Genomic DNA, 22,523 nt, shown 5'->3' with positions numbered 1-22,523 from the left:
AATAATAGTACCGATCTGACACAATACCAGTTCTGATACCCAGATTCAGTTGACAGTTACAGATCCGATACTATTCAAATGTAATACTTGGTTAAAACACTATAACACTTATCAACACTATAAATTATTACTAGCAGTATTAATATATATACTTCTGTAGTATTTCTACTGCTACTCTCATTTGGATGCTCTCACTCTTTCTACACTCCATACTGTCCACACTGTTACTCACAGATTTTTCACACGTTTTTTGGTTGCGGTCAAGTGGATAGAATCGCTGGAAAGGAAAATTACTTGAAACAAATACTATAATGAACACTATAAAATGGGACCAGGGTCATTTGATAGCTTAATAAAGTAACTAACATGTAATTTGCTAACTCAAAAAAGTGATTTGTGTGGAGTTAGTCTTCAACTGAAAGTGGAGAAGTTCATGTACAAACAGACTTTTAGGCTTGTGAAAAATTTAAAGCGTAACTTAAAACTAAATCTACTGAATTTTATAGTAGCAAATGGTGACATTTTATTATGACAAGAACCAAGCTGTATTTATTGTGACTGCCGATGTCTGGCGGATACTCAACCCACTTAAAGTTTGACATTTTGATAATAAGACTCCAGGAAGTTACTGTGCCCGGCCAAGACATTGCGTGTAAAAAAAACAAAAAAAACCCCGACAATGTCTTGTTTTTACACTTGAACGGACAGATATGTGTGTGGTGTATTCATCTAGGCAACTAACTCTCTGCAAGAAAGTGAATCATATATTTCCCAAAATGTTGAACCTTTCTTCTAATAAGGTCAGTACTTGTGCTGATGCCAAAACAACAGATCAGATCAGCATATCACGAGGAAGTCATAAAGTGGGGATGGATAAAGCCTTATTGTGTATCATAGTATCAATATATGTCTTGATATTTTGAAGTTCCTGGAATGTCCATTGAGAAGCACTTTTTTTGATTGCTTGGTTTATCCGACCAGTGGGGCAAAACCTGAAAATATTCCATTTTGAGAGGTACAAAACAGAAAAAAACATTTCACTTGAGATGCTGACACCAGTGATGGTTTGGTATATCTCTTGACAAATAACTTCAATTAATTCACAATTGATGGTAATGAATATACAGTTAATCAACTACTAAATTAATCCAATAAGCTTGTCATCACTGCAGTTAAAAGATGAAAAAGCAGATTGGCCTGCTTCACAAATACCACCTTGACAAATACAACTAGAGATAGCACAGAGAGGCAGTTAGTGGATTAACCGTTTTGAAAATTTACTAATCATGCAAGTCCCTTCAAATAGAAATGACAAACTTTCTCTGGTTCTAGCGACTTCAATGTGAGTGTTTTCTGTTTTAAAATAGGTGTAAACAAAGACAAGAAATTTGATTATATTATAAGATAGGACTGTCATGTTATTTCATAATGCAATTATTGTGGCCAAAAGAATTCATGATAATTATATTATTGTGATATAATAATAACAATGATAATAATAATGCTGTCAGTCAAATTTGAGAGGTGGCTATAACTATACAAAAGTGCTGGGTTATTTTCACAATATTATGATATTTGTATCATTAATATTATGTATATTTCAGTTTTTAAAAATCTCAGTTTTTGTCAGTACCACTGTATTCTGACACCTCTATTATAAGACAAAAACATTAATCATTTAATCAAGAAAATAATGGCAGGTTATGAAAACTACTGTTAATTTTATTGCTACAGCTACCACAGTGTAAACAGTAAAAATCTGATTTACAGATATTTCTATTTCTGTTGTCAGATCCTACATCCCTATTAAGACATTACTTCTTTGTTTTCCCCTCCTTATCACTTCTGTATCTCTTTTGTATCCTTCTGTCCCAGCAGTCAGATGGGTCCTCCCAGATTGACGGGCAGTCAGGGGTCGGCTCGGGAGGAGGGGGTGGCGGGGGGAGCGTCGGGGATGATTCAGATGCCAAGGGGACCCCCAAACGCCTCCACGTATCCAACATCCCCTTCCGCTTCCGAGACCCTGACCTACGGCAGATGTTTGGGGTATGTAGACCTGGAATATTTTCCCCTTTTCCATGATGCGTCATCATATAACAATAACCCAGAAAAGTAGGTTTGGATTAAAAACATGCAGTTTGTAAAATAATGACTCAAAGGGCCCATCCAGTGACGTCAAGACTCCTCACCTCAAATTACTCTTTACTGTTTATTTCCTATGATCCTTGAGAGACAGGAGTCAAAAAGTCAGGTGTAAAAATGTGGCTCAGAGCATGGCTGTTTCGTAAGAGGAATGTTTCTGAGATGTGGTGCATAGAAAAGAGCAGAGGCAAGGAAGATACAGTGGGGGGTGGGGGGACTACCAGAGCTGGCACAGTGCCAGTCCATCATGGTTAAACAGTGCTGACACCCTGTGGAGAGATACAGTACATGACTTACATGCTCATGCTTGTTCAGTCTCTTCATTTTCCTCCTCTTTTTTTTCAGCAATTTGGCAAAATCCTCGATGTCGAGATCATTTTCAATGAGAGGGGGTCCAAGGTAGGGCTCTGGAGCAACACCCAATTTCTAAAACTTTGTCAGCATAAATGATGAGAAAAAGCTTAACAATAATTTGCAACATTCCCTCACTTTACTCTCCCCCTCCTCTTTTTCCTTTTTCTTCTGCTCGCAGGGCTTCGGTTTTGTAACATTCGAGTCAAGTGCAGACGCAGAGAGGGCCAGAGAGAAGCTTCATGGTACACTGGTGGAAGGACGTAAAATCGAGGTAACTCAAAACCCTTGCCCCCCCCTCCTCCTTTTTTTTTGAAACAGTGACCATTTTCTCCTCTGTTTTCCCTTCCATGTCCGACAATGAGAATGAGTTTGTTCTGGTCGTTTCTGCCCCAGAGAAGGTTTTTCCGGATGGCTGTATGTGTTCAACTCTAACCCCTCTGGCTTCACTATAGCATGGTGCAGTGGTGCCGCGCACACAAACAGTCTCTTTTTTGACGGCACTTTCCTGTCGATGTTTATGCTGTTGTTCGTTCTTGTCGTTGATGTCGTGGGCTGTCCATTTGCACCTTGATCTTTTAAAGCTGTGTGGTTTGCAAAGCATGCTGGGTGGAGTGGCTACACAACAGGCATGGCCGGTGAAGACGTCACTATATGACACAGTTGCTGACGATATCTGCTTTCTGTCACAGCATGTAGGATCTCATTTATTTTTGTTTTCCTGCACCTTTTCCATCACCATCATCACTTCTTCCATGATCATGATGAGTGGCCATTTTTGGTTTATGGTTGCATTATGACTTGAAGGGCAGTTAATGGCCTCTCAGTTATTTTCCTCTTTTAAAAAAAGTGCTTGCTGGTGTCTGTAAGAGGCTACTGTATGTTGCATGGATGGATCGTAAGGTCAGATGTCATCTTGGAGTTTTTCCACTCTTTCACTTAATATTACGCAGGTGCCTCTGGGTCGCAGTTTTTTTTTTTTTAATTTTAATGTTTGATGTGTTAAGAGACTGATGCATGATGGGGGCATTTTCAGGGGGCAGTTTTTTGGGAATGAGACTGCCGTGAGAAGTGTGGTGTCATTTCTGATGCTTTAAAAAAGCTGTTTTCAGATGTGCGAGATGGATGGAGAAAAAAAAAGATAGAGAGAAAGAAAAAAGAAATGTATTGTTTACACACACACCTGCATCCACCACTCCTGAAAAAGAACACCAGATCTCATGGAAGTGCATTTTGTTGTGACATTTTTTTTTTAATTTGTCAGCATGAGCTCAGATTTCAGTTGCAAATGGCCTTGGGAGATCAAATACACCATGCTTTCGCCATTTGCTCTGGCTCTTGATTTTAAATCACGCTTTGTTTTTTATTTTTTATTTTTTTTACTTGCTACTAAAGCTCTTCTGCATGGTCTTGAATGCCCTGCACTCTTCTCTGTCTCTGTGTGTGGGTGTGCAGAATTAAAAATATGGAGGGTTGAGAGAGAATGAACAAGTGAAGAGAATGCAATAGATAGCTGTCGTTCCCTCTCCTTTCCTTTTTGTTTCTTGTATATATTGGTTCTCCTCCATCTCTCTCCACTCTTTTTCACCAGGCCAGTCTGTCTGTCTGTCTCTCCCAGTTTGTGTGTCCCCCATATGCACCTGCATCTCTGCTGTCCATCCCTCCCTCCATATCTCTGTCCATTTCCCTGTCCTGTGATGTAGTCAGGTAGCATAAACATTGGAGAATGGGATTAAGTTTGATTTTTTTTCTTTTTTAAATTCTGTTTTTGAGTGATTATTTTGTCAGTTATTTGAATATAATCTGGGCAATAATAATGGGTAGTTCCCCCTCCCACGTTAGATTTAAATTTCTGACATTTTTTGTTTCCATTTGTTTCTCCCTTTCTAAACTTTTTTATGATCTGTGTTTGTAGTGGGTTTTAAACAGTAGAGGTTAGATTGTTGTCTAATGGCTGATACTTGTAGGTGACTGTTGACACGTGACCTGTTACATCACTTCCTCTCTACCACAGGGTGGGGGTTGCTTTTCATTACCTCGTTTTTGTTTATGTTTTCTCTCTTTTTTTTTTGGTTCATCATTTCTTTCTTACATATATTTTCTCTATTTCCCTGATGATTTTTGTATGTTGTTGTTGTTGTCAGTCTCCACGGTAACTGCTCGCGTGTCCTCACGCCGTTTCCCTGGCAACGGTAAGTTGTGTACACATGGCATCATCTTTGAATGACCCCTCCCCCCACCCCATCCGTCCAAATGAAATAAAATGCACCCAACACCCAAATGAAAGACTCCTTTACTGAAGGGAGCTTGACTGATTGGTTGATTGACAGAACCTGATTGGCTAATCCTGTGATTGATTGATTGGGGAGGTGGTGAATGAAACGATTACGAGATTAGCCATTGACCGCATGGCATTATAAAGGCCACTTGTATAACTGAATGTACTGCATCTATCTGCAAGTGCAACAACTATGACTACCACTTCTTATGCATTCATTCCAATCACCTCTCTAACTGCATTCAGCATTTAATTCCAGAGCTGTATCCTGCATGGTTTACTCTCTTTCTCGTCATCTGTATGACGTCATATAGTACTATGTCATCTCTCTGTGTCATGTGTCAGCCAATAGCTGCATTTTTGCACCTTAGTGGGACAGCATGCTGAAGCATGAGTGCTATGTTAGCTTTACTGGAGAGAGGATAATAGTTGTCTGTATATCGTGGTGTACTGTAGTACTTGATTATGACTCTCTGTACCACTTTGTAGACTGCAGACAGTTGTAGAGGTACGGCTGTTAAGATTTAATACTCAAAACAAAGAAATACATGTGGATGAATAGCGTGTGCCCCAAAGAGGATGCAAGCCTACTCTGCTTTAGAGCAAATCTAATATGTACATTCTAGCATCTGAGATGTTTAAGAAAGGAAAAATAGCTGCCACCAAATCCTTTGTAAACCCCAGGAAAGCAAACTGAACCACCGATTAAGTAACGGCAGCTTCTCTTTATGATTTCTGTAACGAGGTGTCCTTGTTTTACTTTTTGATCAGTTTGGTTCTGGATGGTGTGTGTTGGTGGTTGTGTGCTTTTGAGGTTTTTCTGGTGTGTGACACTGATCTGGAATGCCTGGCAGTGTTTCACAACCGTGGTTTGATTTTTGATTTATCTTTTATTTTTGATTTTTGATTTTTGAGGAATGATATTTGCATCCCCCATCCTCTCTGTCTTTTTTATCTAAACTGTTCTCTCTCTGTATTCGTTCTTGCTCCATTCATCATTTCTCCATCGTTGCTCATGTACAGTTAGATCCAATGTAGGCAAATGGTCAGATGTATTCTGTATTTGTGTACCGCATCTTGTTGTTTCTGTTTGTTCATTAGAGGAATTGCACATTTGGATGGATTATTCACTCTCTCTGTCTCTCTCTTCTCCACATCATGTACGTGTTTTTTCTGTGTCTTTTCATGTGGACTGGCTCCTCCTCCTCCTGCATCCCTCTATATTTCTGTCTTTTCTCTGTCGTTCTCTCTCCCTCCCCTTCTTCCTCTTTCTGTATGATGTGTATTAGATTGGGAGGGCTGCCAGCCTTTTTTTGATTGGTCTCTTGCTGCATCTGATGCTTGCTGATTGGCTAGTTTTGCTCACCTCTGGTGATGTGATGCGCTCTTGATTGGCTGCGTGTAATTTTTGTATGAACTCTTCGATTGATGTTTTTTGCATTGTGTTCAACTGATGAATCTGCCGCTTAATTCACCTTCTTTTTCCCTCCTTTTTTTTTTAAAGGTAGCAATATAATGGTCTTGGATTTCTTTTTGAATGCCTTTGTTCTGAAATATTTTGTTGTTTTCTTTGTTCTGTGTGCCAATGGTTGCATTGTTTGTGTGCAAAACTGCCTGACTACTCACCAGGATCCTTGTTTTCAATGTCTTTCTCCTTCAAAAGAAGCGCATGCATCAAATTCCATCGCTGCTCATCAACAGAATTAACCTCTGTCATAAGTTAAAAAAAAAAAAAAAAAAACTGTTTAAAGTATAAAGACACCTCACACTTCAAGAACAAAATTAACATGAAAACTGTGATCATACATCGATCAGGATATAAAACACAAACTCTAATGTAATTGGACTCATTTGATCAATCCTCAGTACTTGTGTATCTAATAAAGTGCATTAAATTAGCCTCTGACCATTTTTCCTGGTGTCCAGGTCAATAATGCCACAGCCAGAGTGATGACGAACAAGAAGATGACGACACCGTACTCTAACGGAGAGGGCCTCGCTACTCTTCCATATGGTAGTGCATTTTGTACACTCATAGCTCTGTTCAGTTTTTACACACAGTGGATAAAGCCATGCAATATTGTTAAAGTTAGTACAGCAGTCTTAGTTATATTTTCAATTTTAAATATCACATTATGGCCAATGTACACAGAAACGCTGTGTAAATGTAATGAATTGTTTTATGCATAGACTTTTGTAAATCAGCAACATGCTATCATAATCATGAGGATGTATTTAAAATCAGTGAATATTGCCTTTCCATTGCAGTGACACTGAGTGAAAGCTCCCACAGATGTGCCCTGACAAACAGTCAGGAAGCTTTATGCATCCTCTGTTTACATTGAGCAAAGAAATGAGCAGCAGAAATTGTTTTGAGTCATGGACATGTTTAGTTGCTTCAGTGAGTTTCCTGTGATATATTGCTTCCAACACATGTTGCATTTTTTGCCAACTACAGCTGGATGGAAGTTGAGTCCCATGGTCGGAGCGATGTACAGTCCTGAGCTTTACACAGGTAAGACAACACGTATTATCTTTATACTTGAAAACACAGATGGAGACAAGATGTACAAAGTGTGTGGGAGGAAAAAAAAAGATCAGAAATAATAATAGAATCTGCTCTTTCTGTCTTCATTATTTCTCCCTCTCTGTCTCTCTCGATCTCTCAGTACCAGGGTTTCCATACCCAGCAGCAGCAGCAGCTGCTTCCACTGCTGCGACCTTTCGAGGCGCTCATCTCCGGGGTCGTGCCCGGCCCATCTACAGTGCAGTCAGGGCAGCTGTGCCACAACCTGCCATCCCTACATACCCTGGGTAAACACACACAAACATAAATAAAAACTGATGGCTACACCAGCAAAATCATATTAATAATGAATAGTAGACATACTATGATGTTAAGAATATGACTTCTTAAATGCATGTCTTCTTTTAGTTAAAAATAGTACGTCTTAATGCTGTGCATGCTGTGTGTTTGGAAATATTTTTAATTGAGATAATGACATTGATTGCTTGCTGAGCTGAAATACCATTTCCTTGTACCTCGAAAATGGTACTGATATCACCCTATAGTTCATTAAAATCAAACTGAATAGTATTCCCTTTAATAGTTGTTTGTCTCACTGGCTGAAGCATTAGTAGTATCACTCTGAAGTCAGTGCATTTACATACAAAGAGGTGGTATTTTGTCTTGCATGTTGCACGGTGTGTAATAATCTCACCCTTCTTTCTCTTCTCTCTTTCACAATCTGGCACCGTTTTCTCACCTCTCTCTCCCTCAATCGACACTCTTGTTTGTTGTTTTCGGCAATGCCCACATGGTGGCGCATCACACCATTTTTTTTTTGTTTTGTTTTGTTTTGTTTTGTTTCGACATTCCTCCACTGCTCCTCTGTATTCCCTCCCTTTCCTTCTCTCTTTCCTCTCTTGCCTCTCTCTCTCTCAGTGTGATGGCCTATCAGGATGGTTTTTACGGTGCGGCCGATCTCTACGTAAGTATACCTCTCTCTGCTCTACTGTCTCATTCCTCACCTACGTTTCCCCCCCCTCTTGCCTGTGGGTTTTCAAGTGTGAAACGGCATGGACCAAACCCATAGAGACGTGTACTTTTGGGTGCTTTGATTCATCACAGAGAGACATTTTATGTTCTCTATACCCAATTGTCAATTATCACATTATGTTTATTTTCATACATATGCTCCATCCATCTAATACATACAAATATAGAAACATGAACAGTCTGGCACACACACTGTAATCATGTGTTCATTCATGAGTAGACTCTTCTAGGGTTTGTTTCTGTGCATTTGTGAGTTTGTACCAATGTGATTATGAGCGTGCGTCTGTGTGTGTAATGGTATGTGTGTGTGTGTGTGTGTGTGCGCGCGCGTGTGTGACCAGGTTGACAATAGCTGTTTCTGTTCTCTCTGTAGACTAGTGTTTCAGGACATTAGTGGCAGATTGCCCCAGGTAGGGTTTACACACTCTGTGTGAGAGCCAGTGTGCATCCTCTTCGTCTCCAATGACTGCGTGCTGCTAGACATTATTGACCATCTGAGATTGAAATGCCTTCTCTGTCTTCTTCTACTAACTCACTGGATTCTGACATGGGTGGAGTTGCGGAAGGGGGAGAAAAGACTTAAGTTTAAATCTGAAACATTGAATCACAAAATCTCTTCAGGAGAAATGGATCTACATTTTAGGGAAAGTTAGATGCAGAGAAGGTCAATACTTGAACAGTGGGTCACTTTGATTAAGTTTCAAGTGTATTCCATGATAATACATCCAGTTTACTATACACATTTTATTATTTCTATGTTAGCACCTCACAGCCAAAGTAATCCATGAATTTGATACATTTCATCACATTCTTTAGGCAACATATGTTAAAGCAAATTCACATTTTATTATATTATTTGAATTGATTTGAGTTTCCCCCTAAAAAAGTAAAAACAAGCATCCTAAACTGGGATGAATAAGTTAAAAAAAAATAATTTAAAAATCAGATGATACCTTTTTCAAAGTCAGGACCTTTTGATTCATTGTTACAGTTTTTCATCAGCTCCCCTTAAGTTGCTTATTACATATCATGCACACTAGTAAAAGATATACTGTACAGAGCTGCATTGTCATGCTTGAAATACAAACAGGATATGAAATAAATGAGACATGAATAACGACACTGAAACCTGAGACCATCCAGTAGTCAGAGGGATGTAGGACAAGAATATCCATTCTATCAGCAGTTAATTCAGACCCCTTCCAGGAATCTCCCTATCTGTTTCACCTGTGGCATGCTAACTGAATCAGTGTCGGCATGCAGACGTACTTACAAGGCTGACTCCTCCCCCAGTCCTCCCTAATTCCTCCCACCCTCCTCTTCTTTTTCTATAGCCCACCCTCTCTCTGTCACTTCTTCTCACTCTGTTCTTTCTCTCTTCTCTCATTCTTCAGTCAGCAAATGAAACCCACCTTATTTAGCTTCAAGTGTATCTTTGTTGTTTTCTGTTCCCTTCTATTTTTTCTTTGTCTACTCTCACTTTGTTCTGTAACTTCTCCTCCTTCCTGTCCTATGTTCTGTATCGCATTTTATCTCCTCCTCTGCCTTTGTCATCATGTCATCATCTTCTCCTCTTAGTCACCCCTCCCTCCTCTTCCTCCTTTCCCTCCTTTTCCCCACCTCCCCAGTCCAGCCTTCTTCCCATAGCAGCAACTGTGTGGTCCTGAATGCAGGGACATGGTCGTGACTGATTCTCTAGGGTAGAATGCAGCGGTGTGTTTGTTTTTGCATTTTTTTTACAGGGATGTTTGGCCTAATACACTGTACGTTCTGAGTTTGGGAAAGCATGCTGTGTCTGTCAGTGATTGGTCGCTGGCCACGTGAGCGTGTGTGTGCGTGCGTGTGTACCCATTTTTAATCCGACTGGCTGACTGTCTTCTTACACCTGTAGTTTTTTTGTGTCTGTTCATCAGCTGTCCATCCAAACATAAATAATGACACAATCATCCTGCTGCCCCTTCCCCTTTCTTTAACTGTGTTTTTGGTAGGGGTGGGGCACAGTTATGGGTATGGAATCTCTCTCCCCCATGTCCAACTCACAGTGGGGAAAAATAATGCACTTCCACGATGATAAAAACAGTAAAACACATTAAGTACTATTAAAGTTTTTTTTTCCCCTGGGTTAGTCATGGAGGGAGAGACACACACAGAGCCTGAGCTACATCCTTGTGAATGCTGTACTGCACCAGATTAGCCAGTTTTGCTGACTGTCTGCTTGTTAATCTTTCGCCCTCTTCTCAGCAGTTTTTCTCACAATGTAACCCCTTAGATTTCACTACTAGTCTGTTAGTCTGCAGGGGAAATACAGCAAATTTTTGACAAGAATTTACTCTTCTTTCTGTCCTTTCCCGCCTCTCCCCTCATTGTATCTCTCTCTCCTCTGTCACACACGATGCCCTCTTCCTTCTGTCTGTCCTCCTCCACCTCCTCTCCTCTTCATCGCCTCCTCAAAGGGTGGCTATGCAGCGTATCGTTACGCCCAGCCAGCTGCGGTAGCGACTCCTGCGGCAGCAGCGGCTGCAGCAGCAGCTTACAGTGACAGGTGAGTGGGCTGTTCAGTACATCCTTTCCGAAGTTCTAGTACATTAGTTATTTTGTGCTTTGGCAGAAATATATTGCTTATTTATTATTATTTTTTACCTTTTTCCTTTTACATAATTCTTGATATATTGGCTGTTTTCAGCTATGGACGAGTTTACACAGCAGACCCCTACCATGCTGCACTCGCCCCAGCTGCCTATGGTGTTGGAGCCATGGTAACTCCATATTTTTTGTAATATTTAAAGCACAAGGCTGACATTATTCTATATTTTTCTTATTGTCAACAAATGCAATAAAAATACCAAAATTGAGAATGCATATTCCCACCTCTCAATATTTAACATATATTGACAATACTGTGGTGCTGAGCTATGAGCCCATTAGTTCCTACTGAAGATGCACATTTTTAAGAACCAGTTTAATTTTAGTTTCACTTATTAAAAAAGGATCCATAATTTGCTTGAACAGCTGGTTATTGTAGTTTTCAGCAATCACCCTCCAAAAAGGAGTAAATAGCACATTTGTTGGAAAATAGCCAGAACTTATTATGCATTTATTGTTTATATTCTTTACACCACTAAGACCAAGGCTTGATTACAAACTGAGGCAAAACAAGCAGCTGCTTTAGGACAGTTTTGAAGAGTGTCCTTTTGTTAAAATCTAGTTATAAGATTAATAAAATGAAAGTGTGCTAAATGATCACACAGTAGTATACCCATATAGGAAAAAAAAAATAGAGTACACACTACTGGAAACCGGGATTGGTTTTTCACCCAGGATCCTTAGCAGGTTAATGAGGCTGTGACCAGGATGGTTTATTTGAGAGTGACTCAAATGAATCAACATGATACTTAACACATAATATTCATTACAACAATGTATGTCTGTGTTCAAAAGAATGAGATTTGTCAGGCCACACAATATGTTGTTTTGTTTTTATGTTTTTCATGGTATTTATTAAAAATAAGGAAAATATAGAACATTACCAGCCTTATTCTTTTATAAATAATGCCATTCTGAATGTAGTGAAAGATTTTATTCATTTAATGTCTGATGTTTTCCAGGCCACACTGTACAGGGGAGGCTACAGTAGATTTGCCCCTTACTAAGGACACTACATTTCCCAGGAGCTCCTCTCTTCCATTGAATTACTCTAAATGAGCTCCCTCTGTTGTCGTGGAGGTGGACTGCACCCAGTTTTCAAGTGTGGCGTCAACCACAGCAAAGATATTTCAGATCCCACCCCAGAGCAGTCCCACGTTTTCTTATATACGCTACTACAGAAATAGAGGAATGCTGTATTAAAGACTGATGGATGGCCTTTATATTAAAAAAGAAGAAAAAAAATAAAGACTTAAAATGGCCACCTCCCCTATTGCACGGCTGTATTATAGTCCCCCCCCCCCCAAATCCCTCAGCACTCAGCAGCACAAGACTTGGGATGGAGCCCAGATGTTCTTCCAAAGGCTGTATGTGGATAACTGACATTTAAACAGCTGTCAACCATGTATGAGAAAGAGCTGAGTGCTGTGTGGCCTGCACACACTCGACATTTAAGGAAAAAAGAGAGGGAGGCAAGAAAACGAGGCGTCCGCAAAATGTGGGGGCAGTAGGAAGTAGGGAGGTGCATCGAAAGAGCATCTAAAAACGTTTTTGAACCAGAATGACGAGTCACTAAAATGATAAAAACACCCACTGATGGATTTTATAATTCCTCCTTAACGTGGGTGGATAGTAAAGAGGAGAGGATTTCCATTCTTGTTGTGTTCTGGTAGTGGGAGACTGAACATGGCTGCTTAGAGAGATGATGTGACCGTTTATAATGCTACAGAAATCACGTCCGAAAGCTGAAGGAGGGAGGGTTATTAGAGCTGTTCCTTACCTCAAGTTTTCTTAGTATGTGGAAATGGTGAACCTTTAAACTTAAAATTGTTATGATATGCAAAGAAATTAGTTTAGAGAAAAAAGTTACCAAATTATTATTATTAATTATTATTATTATTATTGTAATTATTCTCTTGATTATTCTTATTAAACCATTATTTTTGTTTGACTCAGCTACACAGCAGCCACTGCTGTTATGGGACATGTAGATTCAACAGTGAAATCAGAAAATGAGCATCTATGAAACTAATATTCCACCTTCTGACTATATGACACTACTATAGTCACACCTCATTTTTCTCATGCACAGGATTTCACTACACTCTGTGTGCAGCCACCACTAAACACTACATAAAGTGTAACACTACACTGAAAAACATTTTGTCCTTAAGTTGATTTTTAGATTTATAGCCAAACTCAGTCCTCCATTCACAACTTGGGGGGTTCAAGTATTTGTTGATCCTTTAATGTAGAGATTTATTATTTGGATTTCCCCCCCACGCTCCATCTTTTATAGAGCAAAGTCCAATATTGAATGAGTCTTCCTGAAACATATACTTTAGTAGGTAATTGTATTTGCGACGCTGCCAGCAGCAATTACTGAGCAAGAGAGATTCTGTCGGTGAGTTGATAGAAAATATTTAAATGCAAAACACCTTACTATTGTGCATATTTCTATACCGTTGTATTTCCAAAATGTGGCTTTTTTGGCTTTTGTTTTTGTTCCAAAGATTTGTAGAAAGCACATTTCTCTGCCGTATGTATAAATATATAATCTTTGTTATTGTTATCATAATCCTTGATAATCCTATTGCTGTCTTTATTTACTTTCTTTCATCTTTTTTATATCTAAGTGTTGTTCCTTCTTCAGTAAGGTGCAAGTTAAGTTTGTTTTTCTTTTCTTTTCTTTTTTCTTTTCCTTTTTTTGTGTGTGTGTGTGTGTGTAAAGGTCTTGAGCCGAGAGCATACCCTGAGTAGTGACAAACTAGAGGTATGCTTGTGACACTACCAAACTTTTCCTCTCAGTTAAATATTCATCTGCTAGCATGACATTTAATTATATTTCAAAATATGCAGGAACGGCTGGATATTTTTTTTTTCTTTTTGAGTCCATATTTTGTAGGTGACTGAGACTTTTGGAAAGAATGAACATAGGTCTGTAGCACTTTGGTTAAAACCAACTGTGTTCTTTTCTTTTTCACTTTTTCATTTATTTCAATCATTCTTGTTTAACGCAGACTCCTTACATTTCAGTGGTGAAATCTGTCAGCTTGGCCAATGTGGTCGCTCCAGGTTTATTTGAAGGTATCCAGTAAAACGTCTGAAAGTGTTATCTCTCGTACATACACAGGTTAATATTCCAAAATGGTGAAAAACAAAATGTTATTGTGGGATATGATCTAAGTTGTGTGTAAAATGGGGCAGTTCTTTTTTTTTTTTAACCCATTAACTAATTTCAAAGCTACTGTTGTATTTTCCACTCACACTTGCAAAAACATGCAGGTCAATAAGATGCTATTTTTCTGTTAAATGTGCTGCTGTTGTATTTGCTCATAACATATAACATTTCTTTTGTTTAATATCTCAATATTAATACAGAATGTGCTCTGGACAAAATGTAAAAAAAAAAAAAAAAAAGAAAACCCTAGCCAAAGATGCTAACTAATAGTCCCTAGCACGTTCTGGTTCCCAATTTGAGAAGTGCTACACAAAATTCACAAAGATGGACTTTTGGAGCCACAGAAGGCATGGACAAACCAGCATGAGCGAGTCTTGTTAAGTAAAAAAAACAAAAACAAAACAACAACAACAAAAAACAAACAACAAAAAAAAAAGTTTTGCATGAATCTTGTGTCTTTCTTATTTGATTCCTGAGCAGCCGAGCCCAGTTGCGTTCTTCTTTACCACTAAACTCCACGGAGAATGAAAGGCAGCTAGCGGTTTGAAGCTAGTTAACACAACAAAGAGCACAGTGCTGTTTGGCTAAAAGGCCTGCTGACAAACAAAATGGCTGCCGCACAAAGATCATTTTCCTGTTGTGGTTTTCTTGCCACTGTATTATAGTAAACTATGTGGCCATTCTTCATAGTTGCTATGGTTTATCAATGACCAGTCCTCTCCCTCTGTCATGTCTATTTCCCCCTTGACTGCCATTACGTTTTTTTGTTATTGAATGTCCATATAAAATGTTTTATATAAAAATGTTTTGTTGTGATCAAGCTTTCAGGTTGTTTTCTTTTGGTATTGTATTTATTTAGTAAAATGGGTGAGCATTATTTTGCAGTTTCTCACATTATTTTACACACAGACAGTACCAGTATGCGAGTGCTGATTTTAATATTAAGTCAGTATAGTTGCTTTAACCCTGCTAATGATTTTGTTGCCTGCTTGCTGCGACAATACTGACCTCTCATCACCTTTTCTGGCCACCTGATGAATACACATTCAACATTAACTCTCCTTTTACTATGTTTCAGCTTGGGCCAGATCCTGAGAAATACCTGGCTCCTCAGAGCCTAAATGCTATTTACGATATATCAGCTTGTTGCTCAATTTGTCTAACCTCTGGTGATGGGACAGATAGCATTAGCATGTAGTGTGTATCATAGCTTTTTGTTTAAAACCGCTCCAGCAGGCAGCGGTAAATCATTCTGATGACAGCACACTGAAATAGTAAATATTCAGACTGAATGATGGGAATGTCATAACTTTTGCAAGTACTGGACAAATTAATTTGGTGATGATGATATGGAAAGTGAAGGGATTGCTAATGTAAAAAACAATTCATATTGAGGGTGGCAGCAATTTCATGGAAATCCATCTAATGGTTGTCAAAACATTTCAGTCAAAACCACAAATTTTAACCTCATGATGGATCTAGAAGAGAACAACCAAAGTCAGTAGAACGTGTTCAAAATTCCATTGCAATCCATCAAATAGTTGTTGAGATATTTCAGTCTGGACTGACATTGCCACCCTCAGAGCCACACTGCAAGCATTGCTAAAGATATTGTTAATAGGTTTAATAATACAGATAATAATGTATGCTGGTATTAACTCCTACACATTTTAACAGTGTGCTTAAAGAAGACAACATTTCTTTGGGGAAAATATTTATTGATAGTTCAACTCAGCTGTTCTACCCAGTTGTACATGTGCACAAATTTACATTCATAATTCATAAAAATAAAAATATATATTTTTCATAAACAGCTGTACATTAAGAAAGAATAGCTCCAGAGAGGGGGAGGGCAACGGGTTGGAAAAGGCAGGAGAGAGGAGTGTGAGTTCAGTGATGATACGCTGTTAAATCAGCAATCAAACCCTCTTAAAACAGATTTAGTCCATTATCTCTCAGAGACACACAAGACAAGTGCAAAGTATGGGGGAGGAAGTTTTTAAGTGTTTGCTTGGACACCTCAGTGAAGCATATATGAATAAATAATAATAATAAAAATATATGATTTTAAAATTAGATTTGCCAATTTTTCCACATTTTTGCATCAGCTTTGGGCATCAATTTTTGTGCAGTGTTTCCCAAAACCCATGTGGGCCTAACACAACAACAGACATCAGATCAGGTATTCTGGGAGTTGAAAGGAAACGGGGCGAGTGGGAGCAGGAAGAAGACTGGGCAAAGGAACATCAGTTCAGGGAGGTAAAATGGTTGAGGAAAAGACACAGGAGGATTTCTAGACAATTCCGTATTTCGCCAGGTCGCTGAGCTCCATGTCGCCAAAGGCTTCCCATGGGCAGACCACTGTGATGTCTGTGCCCAGACCCTCCATGCCGGGGATGTCGTCTCCGAATCTGAAAAAGACACAAAAACGTGTCTTAATTTCCCAGGAATGTCGCACTTGAGTTTTTTTATTTGATAAGTCACATTCAGTGGTGGAGGAAATACTCTTAGTATTGCACTTAGTAACTTTGAAGTCCAGCTTACCCCTTCTGGCCTGGTTTAGGGGCCTTGCTCTTGAAGGTGCGAGCAGCCCTCTGCTTGAACTTGGGAGGTGCCTTCTTGTCGGCGGGAGCTGCTACAGCTGTGTCTGCCATCTTTTATGCACTGAGAGAAAAATAATTATAAGTCAATGAGTTAATCTTGATGTGCAAGACCCCTCCATCTTTCCTCCTCTAAGCCCCCACTGCCCCATGCTCAGATGATATAACACCACCAGTTAAGGTCAAATTATAGACTAAAGCTGTCATATAGCTCCTTAAGACCCTGTTACACAAACAGCTTTGTCTATTTTTACACCTTGGCTTTAAAGATTACTCTTGGCCAAGTTACGGACTGTACATCTTGAGACCAGGATATAACTAAGTTCACCTAATTCCACCATTTACCTGAAGTCAACACACATATTGTACCTTGTAAATAATAAACTGTGAGTGTAAGGAGCTTTTGCCCTGAACAACTAATTTTCAATCTGCTCTAATCCCAACTATTTCTGACCTCTGTTGACTTTCAGGAAAGCTCAGCATTGCTCTGGATTTGGCCAGAAATGTACTTTGACAACACTGACAGTTAGTTGAAAATGCTAACAAGTCGCAAAATTCTGTGGAATATCCTGGGCTTCCTAATGCAGTTACTGTATGTTCCTGATTTTGATTAGCCACAGCTAACAGTGTTAGTATTTATTGTGTGCAGATATTCAGTATTGATAGTATGTGTGTTTGTAACATTTTTCTAATTACGGTCAGTTATTTTAACACATACTGATGAAAGTACATAAAGACGCTTCTTTCTTTTCTAATTTCAATTTTTTATATATCTGTTGAACCAGGACGGTTTCCTGAGATCTAAACCTCTTTTTAAAGAGAATCAATAGGGGTAGCAAATTTAAATTGCATGAACCAAAACAGATTCAACATTCACTGAAGGATGAAGGGTATAAAAAAGGAATAAAAAGTGAATAGATTATATAATTTAGCACAATGGTTTGTATTGCATGATACATAGAATTTAAGTTAGAAATGTGCCAAAATCCTTGCTTGACATCAGTTTATTGTCTTTTGAATTTTGTCCTTACTTGTTAGTTTTAAGTTTTTTACTGCTATTGCATGTATTTACACTTTAATAGCTCTGATATGTCTTCTTGCTGTACTCCATGCAAATTTCCCATGTAAGACTAAGGCTGAACTGAAAATTTAACAAAGAATTTCAGAAAAAAATACACTTTTACCATTTAGCATGCACATAATTAATCCCCCCAAACAAATGAAAACAAACTCTTAAAAGACATCATTGTGGTCTTATTCACACGTTGACCTGAAAATGAACACCAGATGTGTTGAAAATAACTCTAATGGCCCAAAGGCTAAATTAACTTCACTAAATGAAATTTAAACGATATCAGGCATTTCATGTACTGATGTAAAGATGTCTGTAAATTTCTTGTGTGTGTGGTAAAACCTCTCTCTTGTCTTAAACCTTCAGACTTCAGAGTAAAAGGTAAAAAATAAATAATCACTTTAAATGTTATCTACATAAACAATCTTTACAAAGTTCAAAAAGAGGTTAACAAGACAATATATGAAAATAAAGATACAAGGTGCAAATGTATAGATTTATAAGGCAGAGAAAAAGCCAAAGAAAACAACTAGAGTTTCAGCTGCTTTTTTTTTTTTTTTTTAAAATCCACTGATTTGGATTTTTTAAAACCTCTCTACCATGACAAGAGAACATCCTCTGCACCTCACAAGTCAAGTCATGAAGTCATGATTTCTCAGTGTTTTTATTGCAGGCTCATTTATGTTGTCCTTAATCCTAATTGCAGAATCAAACGTTTGCCAAAGCTTGTGAGAAGGAAAGAGTTTGATCTTACCTGTTTTTGCAGTAGCACAGTTGGCTTCTGTCAGGGGTCTCTCTGGTCAGATGGTGTCTTTCTGGTGTTTGTCCTGCTATCTTCTTATATAGTCCCCCTGCTAATCCCCCTAACATGCTCATCCATAATTTTCTCCTTTTTTTTTTTACACCCTGCCCTCTAATTAGCCCCTTCAGTCTATTAGATTAAGGAGGGCGCTCAGAAGTCCACCTGAATGTGTCATGCCATGTGAAGAGGTTCACAACCTTATATAATGAAGCAGCTGTGAGAAAACCTAATTTGGATTTACTGAACAGTATAAGTTGTCTTGGAACCAGATTTGTCTCTGAACATAGAAATGAAGTGGTGCATTTTTAAAATAACATAACTGTAGGGTAATATATTATTTTACAACAACAATAAATCTAGTTCACTGTTTCAAAACATGAACAGTGGGTTGTGAAAGTTCATTCTTGACCTTGAGACCTATAGGCTGACAGAAAAATCTTAACTGTAGGTCTTCAGAGTTAACACCCAAATCGCATGGTTGTAATCAGCTAACAAAGACTGTGAAAGCTCTGGAAAAAGCTAGAAAGTGGCGAAAGTGACATTTTTTTGTCACATATTATAAATAGAGGTGATTCCGGGACATTATCAAGCTTCATAATATAGATTCTTACTGTTTAATCACCCTCTGAATCTTCTTCTCCAGTGACAATTTAACTGTTAAGTTAATTTAACTGTTAAGTTAAATTGTGAGTTAAAAGTCTCAGTATTGTCTCTCTCTAACCTCAGTCCAGGCCATGAGGCGAGGGATTAAGAGCTGAATGGTTAAGTGTTCTTTATTTGTCACTAAGTGACAGTTCACCTGAATGCAGCTCAGGGCAATTCAGCTATTGCATCACATGCTCCAGATCCTTGTGCCGGCTACATCAGGACACGTTTGTTTACAAATGAGGCTAAAAGTATACCCCAGTATTTAGTGTCTTACAGTTTCTGCTCTTACTCACGTTCTATCACATCCTCAAACCTCCATCATGTTTGGCGAGAGATCACTGGCCATAGAAGCCAAGTAAACTTTTTGATACTAATGTCTGTATAACAAACAATAAGGTATGTGTCATGATGACTAGGATTGCTGTGAGGCTTCATGTTAATATTAAGAAACTGCTTTTTTCAACTCTCATCGGCAGTATTATTTTGTGTATATAAAACTAAAAACTACACATTCCAGACAAACAGATGCAGACTTTTATTAAATGTGGCAGCAGTATAGGGAGGCTATATAGCAAAAACAAAGAAAAGGGAGAGGAGTTGTAGAATGCAGAAAAGTGAGAAATAATGTTATTAATTTATCCATTATTAAAGGCCTCCTCGTGACCACTGAGGGCCTTCATTTGTCCTACATAAATAGCTTATTACTGACCTGTTTTTGAAGCCTTTTAGATTCATAGATAAAATCAAAGTGACCCACATTAACCATGACTTTGTTTTACATCTGCGGTAAACCAGTACAGTAAACCAAATGAAACCAAAAGAACTGCCAGAGTACTTGTACTGTAATAAAGTTGTCGAATTTCCCACAGTTATAAAAGTTTTCATGATGCAGATGAGTACAATATGTGTGGGGTAACATACCGAGATATGTGGTGGGCTGTGACAGACAAACAGACAGACAATGCACATCTTTCAGCAGATTTTTTTAGGCATCAACTTGATAGTCATGCTAATTACTGTCACTCAGCGCTGCCAATACATGACACCTCTATAATTCACTTCAATTCACACACTGACAGGCATATCTGACTTGAAATACACCTTGTATTTATATCTCGTTATCCTTTATCCAATCTATTTGTGGCTGAGCTGGTGCAAGAAAAGACAGAGCAGAGTTGGCACATAAAAGAATGACAGCTTGAACATCTGAGGGGATTAGCAGCTTGGAGGACTTTAAAAAGGGACAGTCCAACAGAGAGACGAAAGCCACAAGCAAGAAAGTGACGAGCTCATCAGATAGCATCAGACGAACAGTTTGAGACTTCAACAAAAGGTAAGATGAAACTGCAATTTTCTAAGCTCTGGTACAAGGAGTTACGGCTCTTACTGCTTTGATAACATGTATTACCTCAGATTCTTCTCTGCTTTTGCAATAATTTCCTTACAGAAGAGAAAGACAGAGGAATGGAATAGAGTTTTTTATTTTTCTTGAGTATCGTGACTGAAATGGAGCTGAAATGAGATCTGTACCGAGTTCTTTGTGCTGGCCTTCTTGACGATACTGCTCAAGGCCCAGCCGCTACTTCTTTATATGGTCTTTTTACCCGATGGATTCAGACGAGCCCTGAGGAGTACTGAACACTGTTTATTCATGATACGTTTATATTTTGATGACTGGTCTGGTTTTTGATCAGCTTACTGGAGAGATAAATACAACTTAGAGAGTTGTGTTCACAGTGAGGAGTGATTTTACAGTAATGTGACACCGTTCTGAAAGGGGGAATCTGCAAAGGCAAGGCAAGTTTGTCAGAGTAGCATTTTTCAAAAACCAAGAAATTCGAAGAGCTTTACATGAGACATAGAAGTAAAATAAAATATGAGTCCCAGTGCATCGGTGGCAAACAGAAAAGCTGCAGGGAAGTCACAGATTTTGTTGTCCTCTTTTTCTTTTCCTTTAGTAACTAATTGAAATGGCAGACGTAGCCGTTGCAGCTCCCGCTGACAAGAAGGCACCTCCCAAGTTTAAGCAGAGGACCACTCGCACCTTCAAGAGCAAGGCCCCTAAACCAGGCCAGAAGGGGTGAGATGGCTTTAAGATCACACAGAGTCTTCTCTGTCTGCAGTAACCTTGCTGTCATGTCACTATTAAACATTACCCCATTACTCTCATGCCATGTCTTCCTATCCCTCAGTTTGTACTCATCAGATCTTTTGTCTCCTCTGCTCAGATTTGGAGACGACATCCCTGGCATGGAGGGTCTTGGCACAGACATCACAGTGGTCTGCCCATGGGAAGCCTTTGGTGACATGGAGCTCAGTGACCTGGCGAAATATGGAATTGTTTAGCCCTCTTTCCTCTGCCTTTACCCTTTATTGCCACTATTATCTCTCATGTATTCCTACTGTTGATTAAGCAGCTAAAAATCTTCTAACTGTATGCTGTAGAGGGGAGACAGCTCTTGATGATTTAGAGGTTTGACCTGGAAAAAAAATCCAGCACTCTGTCTTGGCTAATGCACTTTATTTGCCCCTGCCTTTACACCAAATCTGTATCATCCTTTTCTACTTTTCCTCACCCCATTTGCTCTTTTCTCCTGAATCTCTCTTTCTCTCATAATAAGCGGTATCAGCAACTCTGGACTTGAGCTTGTACTGTCCACAGAGAAAAAAAAAAGAAATAAAACTGAATATTTTGTCTATATTGTAAATGTGAGAGAGTGCTTGGTATCTGTTATTGTGATATCCTCCGGACTGTTCTGCTCTGCTCATATTTCCACCTCTTCTCCTCAAAGCTGCTGATTCAATATGCACAGATTCTCTATTTTGTGTATCAGTTAAATCAAATTCTATTTTTATGAGAAAGTCTATAATTCACTTTATTTTTCAGTGAGAGAGATCAACCCTGTCTGTTCTGTCAGTAGAGAGGAACTATTCCGTAAACACAATAAATGTTAATATTTTCCATAGAACATAAGTCTTTGTCTCCTTTATATCATCAACACACAAAGATACAATAACCAAAAAAACAAAACAACAACAACAACCAAATACATGTTGTTTGGCCGCTTGTGTCTGTGTTTCTTGTTTTATGGTCTCACCCCATTCACATAATATAATATGTGCATAATAATGCACTTCATCCATTATTTACACGTGTGGCCACCATTCTTTTAGTTGCCACACTTGCATATTATAAAAATGTTGTATTATTTACCAAAACTGTAAAAATAAATCTGTCCTCAAGGAC

General features: G+C 38.7%; 3 protein-coding genes across 8 annotated transcripts in view; 2 read left to right on the top strand and 1 right to left on the bottom strand.

Annotated features, from left to right (window-relative positions):
* rbfox2 (RNA binding fox-1 homolog 2) overlaps positions 1-14,970 on the top strand; it is a 35,206-nt gene extending 20,236 nt beyond the window's left edge. For 2 of the 6 annotated variants that reach the window (XM_018665049.2, XM_018665055.2), the window contains 10 exons: positions 1,876-2,046; positions 2,488-2,541; positions 2,675-2,767; positions 6,698-6,785; positions 7,230-7,286; positions 7,441-7,585; positions 8,217-8,262; positions 10,784-10,872; positions 11,014-11,086; positions 11,936-14,970. In XM_018665049.2, coding sequence (XP_018520565.1) covers positions 1,876-2,046; positions 2,488-2,541; positions 2,675-2,767; positions 6,698-6,785; positions 7,230-7,286; positions 7,441-7,585; positions 8,217-8,262; positions 10,784-10,872; positions 11,014-11,086; positions 11,936-11,980 — 861 coding nt within the window. In that variant the 3' untranslated portion in view covers positions 11,981-14,970. Of the gene's footprint in view, positions 1-1,875; positions 2,047-2,487; positions 2,542-2,674; positions 2,768-6,697; positions 6,786-7,229; positions 7,287-7,440; positions 7,586-8,216; positions 8,263-8,703; positions 8,741-10,783; positions 10,873-11,013; positions 11,087-11,935 lie in introns of those variants that run through there. The other 4 variants (XR_007813267.1, XM_018665051.2, XM_018665050.2 and 1 more) reach the window with 4 other exon arrangements.
* LOC108875877 (retinal cone rhodopsin-sensitive cGMP 3',5'-cyclic phosphodiesterase subunit gamma) lies at positions 13,690-18,267 on the bottom strand. The gene is made up of 2 exons (XM_018665057.2): positions 16,699-18,267; positions 13,690-16,565 (listed from the first exon to the last, which is right to left on the bottom strand). Exons 1-2 carry the CDS (start codon positions 16,806-16,808, stop codon positions 16,448-16,450), a joined length of 228 nt encoding a protein of 75 aa, XP_018520573.1. The 5' UTR covers positions 16,809-18,267; the 3' UTR covers positions 13,690-16,447.
* Positions 18,268-20,471: 2,204 nt separating this feature from the next.
* On the top strand, positions 20,472-21,984 carry LOC108875876 (retinal cone rhodopsin-sensitive cGMP 3',5'-cyclic phosphodiesterase subunit gamma). Its single transcript, XM_018665056.2, has 3 exons — positions 20,472-20,609; positions 21,235-21,356; positions 21,505-21,984. The coding sequence occupies exons 2-3, from the start codon at positions 21,247-21,249 to the stop codon at positions 21,620-21,622; spliced, it is 228 nt and encodes a 75-aa protein (XP_018520572.1). The 5' UTR covers positions 20,472-20,609; positions 21,235-21,246; the 3' UTR covers positions 21,623-21,984.
* Positions 21,985-22,523: the final 539 nt, after the last annotated feature.

This window comes from Lates calcarifer, linkage group LG5 (genome assembly GCF_001640805.2).
Source record: "Lates calcarifer isolate ASB-BC8 linkage group LG5, TLL_Latcal_v3, whole genome shotgun sequence".
Taxonomy (NCBI): Eukaryota; Metazoa; Chordata; class Actinopteri; family Centropomidae; genus Lates; species Lates calcarifer.
Note: the sequence above shows the minus strand (reverse complement) of the source record. Positions and strands in the feature narration are given on the sequence as shown.